General features: G+C 33.0%; 2 protein-coding genes across 4 annotated transcripts in view; both read left to right on the top strand.

The window, feature by feature from the left end:
• LOC115279493 (cyclic nucleotide-binding domain-containing protein 1-like) overlaps positions 1 to 4,661 on the top strand; it is a 155,241-nt gene extending 150,580 nt beyond the window's left edge. For both annotated transcript variants that reach the window (XR_003903469.1, XM_029924035.1), the window contains one exon: positions 4,546 to 4,661. Coding sequence is in view for 1 of the 2 variants with exons in the window: in XM_029924035.1 (XP_029779895.1) it covers positions 4,546 to 4,582 (37 nt within the window). In the remaining variant the exon portion in view is untranslated. The remainder of the gene's footprint in view (positions 1 to 4,545) is intronic.
• Positions 4,662 to 9,963: 5,302 nt separating this feature from the next.
• The window catches only part of LOC115279492 (cyclic nucleotide-binding domain-containing protein 1-like), a 242,790-nt gene continuing 240,684 nt past the window's right edge, over positions 9,964 to 12,069 (top strand). For both annotated transcript variants that reach the window (XM_029924032.1, XM_029924033.1), the window contains exon 1: positions 9,964 to 10,027. The gene's annotated coding sequence lies outside the window, so the exon portion shown is untranslated. The remainder of the gene's footprint in view (positions 10,028 to 12,069) is intronic.

Consider the following 12,069-nt stretch of genomic DNA (forward strand, 5'->3'; position numbering starts at 1 on the left):
GCTTTCCTTAATGCTCATTACCTATTCAGCCCATCCCCACCTACTCTCCAGCAGCCCTTGGTTTGTTCTCTATAGTTAAGGGTTTTTATGGTTTGTCTCCCTTTCTGTTTTTATCTTATTTTTCCTTCCCTTCCCCTATGCTCACCCATTTTGTTTCTTAAATTCCACAGATGAGTGAAATATGGTATTTGGCTTTCTCTGACTTATTTCATTTAGCATAAAACACTCTCATTCCATCCATGTTGTTGCAAATGGCAAGTTCATTATTTTTGATGGCTGAGTAATATTCCACTACATACACATATATACATATATATACATACATGTACACATATATATGTATATATCTCATATGTGCGTATATGTACACACATATATATGTATATATATCACATCTTCTTTATCCATACATTAGTCAATGGACATTTGGACTCTTTCCATAATTTGGTATCACAGCATTATTAATGTATCATTATTTATACCAGTTTAGTTTATAAAATTTGGAATTGTAATGTGCATTTACATATATATTATATGTCCAGAATTGTCTGTTTGCTGTGTATATTTAATGTTAATAGTAACCACTTTGAAATTATTTCCATTATGTTTGCTGACAACAAACATGAAAGCAAATGTGCAGATTTTTAAATTATTCACTAATTCCTGAGACTTCATCACCAGGAATCTGTGTGGCACATAGAAGGCACTACATTAACAACTTTCAATAAATGGCAGAATGAACTATCCTACTTCTATTTGGACAAAATTTATGAGAACCATTAGAAGAACTGAGAACATATTAAGTGTTGATAATGAACCTAGGATAGTTGGGTCTACTGTGAGACACATTTTAGAATATTGACCATGAAAGGGTAGCCAATGGAAATTGTGAGCAACATCAGCCTAGGAACACCTTGTTTCCAAGAGCCAAGCATGATCATTCAGTTTCCTTTTAAATTTTTCTTAAAAATTTATATAGAGCAGGGTGTGGACACTGTTAGTCTTTTATCACCTACTTCACTGAGCACAAAGAGGAATACTTTCTTACTGGAAGAGTTAGAAAGCAAGCTAAGAAAAATTGCAAAACATGGATTGCCTTGGTTGCTCAGTCTGTTAAGTGTCCGACCTCAGCTCAGGTCATGATCTCATAGTTCGTGGGTTTGAGCCCCGCATTGGGCTCTGTGCTGACAGCTCAGAGCCTGGAGCCTGCTTCAGATTCTGTGTCCCTCTCTTGCTCTGTTCCTCCCCTGCTCATGCTCTCTCTCTCTATCTCTCTCTCAAGAATAAATAAACATTAAAAAATTGAAAAAAAAGAAAAATTGCAAAACCCAACTATTAACTTAGTCCTTAGATTGATATTTGGGAGAATATGCCCTGGTGAATTGTAGGCAAAAGATATTCCAGATGTTTAGCTAAATATTTTTAAGTACATTTAGATTATTCGTAAATAACATAATTCATAAAGTACATTCACTTTATTTAAAAATTTATTGAGCACCTACAGTATACAAGAAACTAAGTATATACTAATGAACAAGATGAAAACTCCTGCCCTTGTATATATATTCTGTTTTGATTGAAGATGGGTAGTATACAAAATTATAATGTGCAGACAAAAATTGTAAAATATGTTAGAATGTATGAAGTGCTGTAGAAGAGGAAAAATCGGAGTAGTACAAGGATTTGGAAATACCATTGATTTTGAAGAGGTGTGGTACATGTTTTTACTAGGATGGCTTGGATGAGCCTCATTGAGGAAATACTGTTTGAGAATAGCTTTGAAAGAGGGAGCTCTGCCAAGATCTGATTAGTTAAGCAGGCAAAAGGCAGAGTCTGGAGGCAGCAGGTACAGAAGTCCTAATGCAGGAAAGGCTTAGTGTTTCTAGGAAGAACAAGGAGGCCAGTTGTTACTGGAATGGAGTAAATGGGGCATGAGATTATAGGCGTAAGGTTTAAGTACTTTGGCTACTATTCTGAATAAAACACAGAGCTATTGGATGATTTTTGTATTTAATGAACATCCATTGTATGTTTTACTCTGTCAGTTTTGCCTTCACTTTTACAACTTTGTAATTTAACACACTTCACTAGGGCATAATTGTAGGCTTAACTAATTTCCTGACTACAACTTCTGTTTGGCAAAAGGCCCTGAATTTGTTTCTTCATACTTGCCTTTTTCATAGAAATATCTTTGAAACTTTATTCAGAGAACTAAGTAAAGCTTCAGGTAAAGGTTTTTAGTTTAATTTTTAGCTTATACTACACTCATATAATTGTCCATAAGTTCTGTTTTTTATGCACTTTTCATTCAACCAACATGTATTCAGCACTTCCTGTTTACCAAATACTGTTAAGTGTCTATGTGGGGATGTGACCTGTTTAAATGTAAAGGCAAATTATTTTGAATATAATTATCTACTATATTAAATTTACTGATTACTGATTAGTATTCTTTATCAGTGTCACAGTAGTTAATGTGAATATCAAATTAATAACAAAAGCAGGGAATTATGAATCGAGAAGGGCAATGAGGTCAGTATAGATGTATGTTTTAGGAATAAAATTTCCAGTGTCATAAAGATGTCCTTAGCAATAAAAAGTAGTAAATAGTATACTTTCAGATGCTTAATTTCCTTAATATAATGTTTATTGTTAAACATGTTAAAGTCTACATTTGATTTACCTTTGTGAATCAGATTCTTCCTTTAATCTTGAAAATAGAAAATTTCTGTGATGTTCTTAATAGGAATTTTGAGGCCTGTAATGTTCATTAACGTTCACACTTAGAAATAGATCATTGGGGTGCCTGGGTGGCTCAGTTGGTTGAGCATCCAACTTTGGCTCAGGTCATGATCCCATGGCTTGTGGGTTCGAGTCCTGTGTTGGACTCTGTGCTGACAGCTCAGAGCCTAGAGCCTGTGTCTTCAGATTCTGTCTTCCTCTCTTTGCCCCTCCCCCACTCATTCTCTCTCTCTCTCTCTCTCTCTCTCTCTCTCTCTCTCTCTCGCTCTCTCTCTCTCTCTCTTTCTTTCTCTCTCTCTCAAAAATAAACATTAATTTTTTTTTAAAAGAAATAGATCATTAAAAACTCTTTCTTCATATCTTCCTAAGTAATTTATTTTGATGTTTATTCTAGTGTATAAACTCTACATTTGTAAAAAAGAAACAGAAAATTGAGTCTGATATCTAGACCATTATGGTTGTTAACACTACTCTGTAAAACACATGTAAACAAGAGTTACATACAGTAAAAAGATATGTATTTAATAAGGCAATCATAATTCAATATTTTACTCTGAGAAAATTTGATGAAGATGGTAATAAATGTATATAACATACTGATTTTATATTTGGGGAAATACACTAAATGATGATGAAAAAATATATTTACAATTCAAACATGTGCCAGTGATGTTCTGTAAAATTATGACTTACTGAAAAATCTTTGGGAAAAAACACAAAATGAAGATTTTTTGCTTCCTTTAACACATTTAATGGTAGATATACTAAATAAGTATTTAACATATATTGTTGTCCTACATTTTTGATGATGCTCATCTTTGTTTAATAGATCTGTATATTTAAGGAAGGAAAACTCTGTCATCCTAGATCTAAGGCTTAGATGGCACTTATTCTTTAAAAAGTACATTTTTAAAAATGACCAGCAACCTAAAATTATATTTGCCTATATGTAATTCAAAGTTTCATTTAAAAGTTATATAATTTTATACCTTCTGTTTGGTTCTAATACATTTTATATCTCCAAGTTAGTGAATTAAGACAGGGAAAACACACACACACACACACACACACACACACCAAACAAAAAAAAGACCATACAACAGTTTTCAAAGCGGATATCTTTTACTTCCTTAATGCTGTAAGATCAGAGAATTCATGTGGCGAAGATGGCTAACAATTAAAGTATGTATAATTTAGTATAACAAGTAAAGGATGTATAAGGCTTGGGAGTTTCTGAATTGTTCAAAAGTTGCGAAGGTATGCTGTTGGCTTTTAAGATCTTGATGATCCAGGTTTTATCTCTCATTTATAATCTAGTTATTTTCATGGAGAGGATAAAATGGTGTGGAAAGAAACAATTATCATTCAAAAATAAAACCTGAAGAAACAACATGAAAGCTATAAAAGCCTTTATAGGGTTATAGTTGACTCTTACTGAATTATTTATTCCTTGCTTTATATGTCTGTCTATGACAGTATTTTCATAGCCAAGATCATAGTGATTTGAGAATTCTGTAAATAATGATAAAATTCCATTAAGTAAAAATTCTTCCTCCATGTTCTTAATTTTTACATGCAATCTAATATGGTATAGCATATCTTTGACATTATAAATAATTTAATTAGGCTAGATACAGGTATTATTTAAATTATGCATGTAGTTGCTGTTAACATCATAACTAATGTGGCAGATGCTGTCTCTTACATGAATTTGAGTGCTTATAAAGCAATAATCAATTATAGAATATATGAACAAGAAGTACACAAGTTTATTATTGATGTTTTCACTTCTTTATTTTATAGGAAGAATGGAGAAAGCATATTAATGGGAAGAGTTTGACAAAGAACTACATATAATGATGGTATATAAAAGAATTTTCCTTTAAAAGGATAATATTAAATAATAAGGAAGGACATTATTTTGGATGTTTAGTGTGTATTTCTTCCATTAGGTAGTAGAATGAACAACTTTTCAGAGCTTCTGCCATAATTATGGTTGTGTGATAATGAACTGGTTCTTTGTTTTGTTTTTGAAGCCCCTGGATAAAAAAAAGAGTAGAAACTTAATTTCTATTCCATTTTAAATTTACCCCATTTTGAAAAAACAACAAAAATAACTAAGATTACTTCATGGAAAACCTCTTATCTTTTTCCCTACTGTCATCAGAAAGATTAGTTGATACAGAATGGAGAGAGGTGAAATGCACCATGCCCCATTATGCTTTTCTTTATCTCACCAGTTTAAGAACACGGAGGAAGAACTTTTACTTACAACTTGAATTCCAACCATTCTTCTGGCATTTAATAAAAGACATTACAAACTGGTTGCAACAAAATTTACATAGAACTACTAGAGAACAGTTCAGAGGCCCAAGAAGTCCCAAATGTGTCAAACGAGAGGTTAACAAAACACATCTCCAAATGGCTTATCCAATGGGAAATTTTGCACACTCTAGTTTTCTGCTAGATTCCTGTCAAAGATTTCTCATTGATATCTTACAGGAAACAAGTCAAAGTCATTAACTGGTGTCTTCCTAGCTTACGAGCATTATTTCTTACCATCTATGTAGTACAGTTGAACCTCTAGATCCTTCTACAAGGTACACTTTATCTGCTCCTACGATTTAGTTGAAATAGCATTTACTCAATCTTTGCCTGGTTAACAACTGTTAATCCTTTAATATTTAGCTAGACAGCACTTCCTCCAGGAAATCTCATATACCTTCGTAGGTGCTCCTCTGTAGCATTTGCATGAAAATGCAAATGTGGTAACATGATATTATAACTATCTATTTTGGGGATTGTGTTCTCTACTGGACTATGAATCGTATGAGATCAGGGACCATGTCTTCATTTTTTGTATTTTCATCATCCAAGAGAGTTCCTGGTCAATAACAGGTTCTCTGTAAACCCCTGGTGAATGAATAAATAAATGACTATCAATAAATGACTTACTTAGAGATATATAAGACAAATTAATTATGATGGATTTTTCAGAGGCTTTATTCAGTAATAAAGATTAGATTTTTATGAAAGAATCATTTTGAAAAAATTTTTAAATTAGCAGGCTAAATAAGATAAGATAACCTAACATCCGTGGATTGAGGGTAGTGCCCTCTTTTTTTTTTATAATTTTTCATTATAAATCTCTGTACTTAGTATTAAGGAATAATAGTGTGTAGGTATAGAAGCTTTTTTAAAATTAATTTATATATTTTTAATGTTTATTATTTTGAGAGAGAGAGACTGAGGGCAGCGTATGCACACGAGCACTGAGGGGCATGAGAGAGAGCGAGAGAGAAGATCCCAAGCTGACAGCACAATCCACAGGTTGTGTTTGATTCTACAAACTGTGAGATCATGACCTGAGCTGAGTACAAGAGTAGGATGCTTAACTGAGTGAGCCACCCAGGTGCCGAAAAACCTTTGTTTTTATAATCCCTGCAATCCCTCTTTTTACTTCTTCTTCCTTGCAGTTCAACTAGACCTTGATTTTCACTGCCATAGGGAAGGGAGGTCATAACATCAATATAAAATGGAACAGAAAAAGTTATAGATTTTATTATTATTATTATTATTATTATTATTATTGTTACAAAGGTACAGAAATCTCTCATTGAATTTGTTGAAGAGAACAGAATAGGAAGATAGGGTTGCAAACGAATCATGTCTCAGGAAGGAACCTGCTTCTGTCTCACCATCCAAACAAATTCTGACGTGGGTAGGAATTTGAAGGCAGGAGGGGAACCCAGGAAGCCAGCACGTTCCTTGAGGTTTAAGTTTCCTGGAATCATGTGAGCACTGTTGGGCAACATGCCAATACACTGACTAGTTGGCGTGTATCTGCATAAAGCGCCTAAATACAGCTACTAGGATTCCTGCAGCCAGGAGTGGTGTGGGAGAGAAATTGCAGTTTCCAGTGATCTGAGATGTTAGCTGAGTTGGCAGGATTGAAGGTCTTTCATGGCTGGGATGGAAGAAGCAGCCACGGATGGCAACACAATCAAGCCTAGAGACCAGAACAGATGGACAGAAAAGCTGATGCCAGCAAGGACTAGAGGTCAAGGGCTTCCTCCACAATTTGATGATGCTGTGAAAATCCCCGCCCCTCCTCTCTAGACAGCAAACACCAAAATCTCTTCTGAGAAAAGAAGGTCAAGGGAATTGTTTGGCTTTAGTTTATACCTCAAATGACTGTTTAGTCAGAAAGACTTTATGTTATCTACCCTTAGCTGGAATGGGGGCTTAAATTAGACAATAATTTTTAGAGAGATCAAAAGTTACATTTGCACTCCTGAGTTCTACCAAGATCAAGCTCTCTAAAAAAGAGAGGAAGATAAATTTGTAATTCCTTCAAGTCAGGGCCCCACTACTCACACACAGGGCAGTACATTATAGCTGACAAACATATTTTCCCCATTTATTGCTGGGTACATGGTAACTACTCCTTAGGTCAGCATGTCATAAACTTGTATTACATTTTTCTCACTTTTTCTCTCTCCCTTAAACACATCCACAAACATACAAACACACAAATAAACACACTCACTGTCTCTCTCTTGCTCTCTCCCTACACAATACAGATATTTGAATTTAACTGTTGAAGAAACTGAAGATGTTATATAAGTTGATCAAATCCATATGTTAGATAAATGACAGATAGGATATAAATTCAAGACTCTTTCCCTTCAGAGATTTTTCTCTTCTCATTTATTACTATGGGATGAAGAAATTAATACTTCCTCTTTATATTTTTCTTCACTACTCGCAGGCAAATAATTATGAATTTCAAGGACTACCCTATAAAATATTAAATGTAAAAGAGCCTTGGTAGTTGATAGTCTGTTAATATTAAATGGAATGATTTTCTGAAATACTGATATTTACTGAAGTAATGATATGGAATGAGAAATTGTAACAGAATTTTTAATCTAGAGAAATAATACATTTCTTTGTAAAATGTTTATATTCAATTTTTTAAATTGCAGTAATGTATCAAGATTCATGTTAGAACTATTAAAAATTCAGGGGCATCTGGGTATCAAGATTCATGTTAGAACTATTAAAAATTCAGGGGCATCTGGGTAGCTTAGTTGGTTAAGCATCTGACTTTGGCTCAAGTCATGATCTCAGTTGGTGAGTTTGAGACCCTCTGAGCTCTGACAGTTTAGAGCCTGGAGCCTGCTTTGGATTCTGTGTCACCCAATCTCTCTGCCCCTCCCTGGCTTGCACTCTGTCTCTCTCTCTTTCTCTCTCTCTCTCAAAAATAGGTATTATTTTTTTTTAATCAAAGAGTCTGCCATTTCAATTGTCACAACATCCTTAGTATGTAGAATCAAGAAACTTTTAACTAAAAAAATCACAAGATGAAATGGGACGAAGCCCCAGGGAAGATGTGGCTTATGACAGTATATGTGGTGGCTATTACCACATTTCATCTGCAGGATACAACTCATTCCTGAACCATCTTCCATCATAAATCATACAAAGTTACTTTTTGGACCTGCCAAATCTTTTGCTATTTTTAGCAAGTACTACTTTTTAAATATAAGGTATATTATATTATATTAAGTATCTGTATTTAATATAAAAGGACCATGTCTTCTAAAGTCTTTACTTTCCAAACATTAAAAAATATTAATGTTATTAATTATTTTTATTTTTAACCTCTATAGGTTTTACAGTTCATACATGGTATTTAGCATTGGGTTTTTCAGAATCAATATACTGAGTGGAAATGGCCTTAGTTTTTATTTTTTAATTTTTTTTAGTTTATTTATTTTGAGAGAGATGGAGAGAAAGCAAGGGGAGGGACAGACAGGGAGAGAGAGAGAGAGAATCCTAAGCAGTCTCTGCAATGTCAATGCAGTGCCCAACATGGGGCTTGAACTCACCAACTGTGAGATCATGACCTTAGCCGAAACCAAGAACTGGATGCTTAACAAACTAAGCCACCCAGGTACCCCAAAATGGTCTTAGTTTTTAAATGAGCTCTCCAATTTCCATTTAACATCTAACTACCACATAGAAATTGATTCATCTCTTACAAAACCTTACTGTGGCCTATTTCAACATTACTTCTATATTTCTAGTGATAGAAGAGATGTAGAAATCAACCCTATAATATCTAACTTAATATAAGTACATGAGTTGTATTTGGTATTGAATTCTTTGTTCCTTGAAGGGGAAGGAATGGTAAAAATACATATGTTCTTATTCTTTTTTTTCTGGTAATCATATTATAAAAGGTTAATTCAATACCTGAGTGGACCTATCTTCTAAATTGTCAGAAAATCAGAGCACAAGCCAATTCTCCTAATTATAGTCCAGTTAATGTCTATTCCATTTAGGACAGATGATTCTCCAACCACTTTTAATAGTCTCTAGGTTTAGATATTTCCTAAGTACTCATAAGTATAGCTTAATTCAGTAATTTTTTTATTGGGCTTTGTGTTTAATATTTTAAAATTATAATAATTCTAAAAGGTGAAAATATCAAATATTCATAATGACATTAAATAAATGAACAACAGATGTACTATTAACCAAATGTATAAAATGAAGGACAATTTCAATTAGTAAAGATCCTATAGGAACATTCATAAAAGTTTTAATCTGACCTTTTCTCCAATTATTTTTTATATTTTGAAAAACTGGAAACAATCTCTTTTTAAATTTTATAGTACTCAGGGCCCACACTAAATTTTTCATGTTTTTAATACCAGTCATGTGCATAAATTACATTTATAATGTAATTAATCCTTTAAAATTGGTTAGTGTCCTCTGATGACAAAGCTTTAAAGACTCCTTTAAGTATGAAACAGATTTAATTGCATAAATGAACAGGAATATTCACATTCTGCTATCACACCGTGATACTTTTACATGAATGATTTACTTTTACACGAATGATTCTGTTTATTAATATATTTGTCAAACATTTATCAAAATCCAGCTCTTTGATGACAGAGCAAAGAGAAGAAAAAGGGTAACAACAAATGAATAGAGTAAGGCCAGTGGGTCACCTTTAGCAAATGGCATGGTTGCTTTTGGGGGAGTTGTCAAAATTTGGAAAAACCATTATGGTAAATTAAGAAAGAATGCTATTTAGGGATGAGTAAAGATTTTGTGAAAAAGAGCGAGATTGGAAATAATCAGTAATGAAGTTCTTCAACATAATAATTTGCTATTTTCCCAGGAGCTCCAAGCAAGATCAGATAAAATAAACGGCAGGCTTTTGCTAGGACTGGTAATTGCCAAAGAGAACTAAGGTGGCCTATGAAAGGTAGGACTGGTGACAGTTTCATTGAAATGTTGAATTATGAGCTTCAGGATGCACATGGAATCCCATGAAACCAGAATGTATAAACATTTATAATATTTCACTAAACTGTCGTGGAATTAGTTTAAATACATATCACTCTCTGCAACGTTGTAAAAAGTTTACATATTAAATGTAAAGCAAACAGGTCACATTACTTTGTTACTAAACCATATATAATACAGTATGACATTTATTAACATTTCCAAATCTGTGAATTTTGTCTCTTTTCCACATTAATTACACAGAGTTAATCAGTTTATGCACAGATAGTGATACTTTTTTTTTGCTTCCAGTTCATCAATAATTTTGAAGAAATTTAGGTTAAGAATAAATAAATAAGGTTCACAGTCTGAAATAAGAGAATCTGGTGAAGCATTTTTCACTGTCCTTGCTGTTTAATGTCATTTTTTAACAAACCTAGAATATTTGTTGTGTTTGTTATTATAAAATTTTAGTGTGTCATGTTTTCATTCATTAACAAATATGTATTGAGTTCCTGCTAGGTACCAGCCATAGCTCCAGGCATTAAAGAAACTACTGAACAAAACAGAGGGTTTTTTTCTCTACTCAAGTTTAGGTTTTGATTCTATTTTAGGAGCTCTGTAATTAATCAATCACAGTCTAAAATATTCACAATTCAAGCCACTTTGTTACCTTGGTATCTTTATTGTTATAGTTAGTAGCTGTTGCTTGGTTTTTTCTCTAAAGGTATTCAAGCCCCATTAGGATGAGGCAACCATTTTTTTTGTTTGTTTGTTTTTACATAATAACGTGCCTTTTATTATCTACCATTTTTGAATAATTCATGCCTAGATTCTACTTTAAAAAGCCAGGCTCTAGGGTAAATTTAAAGTTGTAAAAGAAAAATATGTGAATAAATGACATATGGCTACAATTCAGAGGATTAAGAGATATTTAAAAAAAGTATAGCCAGCAATTAATACAAGACACACTGGCCAATATAATGGGCATAATGGTATAACCATTTTAGTTGCAACCTTTCCACTTCCTTTTGTAGCCATTAAATATAGCCAGGTCTTAGTCCCTAACTTGAAGTCTTTGTTGTTCCTTTCTCCATAATAAGCAAGTGAGTGTCTTGATCTCAGTATTGGTTCTATGTTTTTGCTAATTAACATAGCATACTATTATGAATGTAGTGATCTGTTTAAGCCTGCAGATTCTCTATTAAAGCAACCATATCAACACATTTAATTCAATATTCACAAATATGCTCTGGTGTTTATTATTAAAGTATGTGCATATTTATTTATATCAGTCCCACAAAATAATTTCCGTCTACTTGTGTTTTTTAAAACATTATGTTAAGACAACAATCTAGTTCTACTTCTTGAAGTGTTACAGTACTGACCTTCCTGGCAAAATAACTATACTGGGCCCTTTTGATAAAGGTACATTGTATCTGGGTAAATTATAACAAATATAAATCTTAATGCACTTTAAGAGTTGCTAAAATAAGTTAAATCTCTTAAAATAAAGTAAAATAAAATAAAACAAGGCAACATTGAAGGAAGGTGATCTAAGGATTAAATTATAATAAATATGTGAAAGATAAGAGGAAAAAAATGACTATGTCATTAGTGTAATGGAAAGCAAAATCCTTGAGACTCCAGAATTAAAAGGAAGTTTAACTTGAGATTCATCCATTTAAGCTTGGGAAACGTGAAGAGACCAAAATTTTCTAGGTTGGTGATTTTCTCTGGAACTCAGAAAAAGCAAATACAAATTCATCTTTAAAAAAGAAAGCATCTTCAATTTAGATTTAAACTAATCTATCTCATAGATTCAATTTTTTAAGCCTACATTATGATTTTTATTTATTTATTTATTTTTACCTACACATAATTTTTATTTATTTATTTTTTCCATAATATTTTATTGTCAAATTGTTTTCCATACAACACCTAGTGCTCTTCCCCTTAAGTGCCCTCCACCATCACCACCACCTCTTTTCCCCCTCCCCCTTCCCCCTCAACCCTCAGTTC

Source organism: Suricata suricatta, chromosome 15 (assembly GCF_006229205.1).
Source record: "Suricata suricatta isolate VVHF042 chromosome 15, meerkat_22Aug2017_6uvM2_HiC, whole genome shotgun sequence".
NCBI lineage: Eukaryota > Metazoa > Chordata > Mammalia > Carnivora > Herpestidae > Suricata > Suricata suricatta.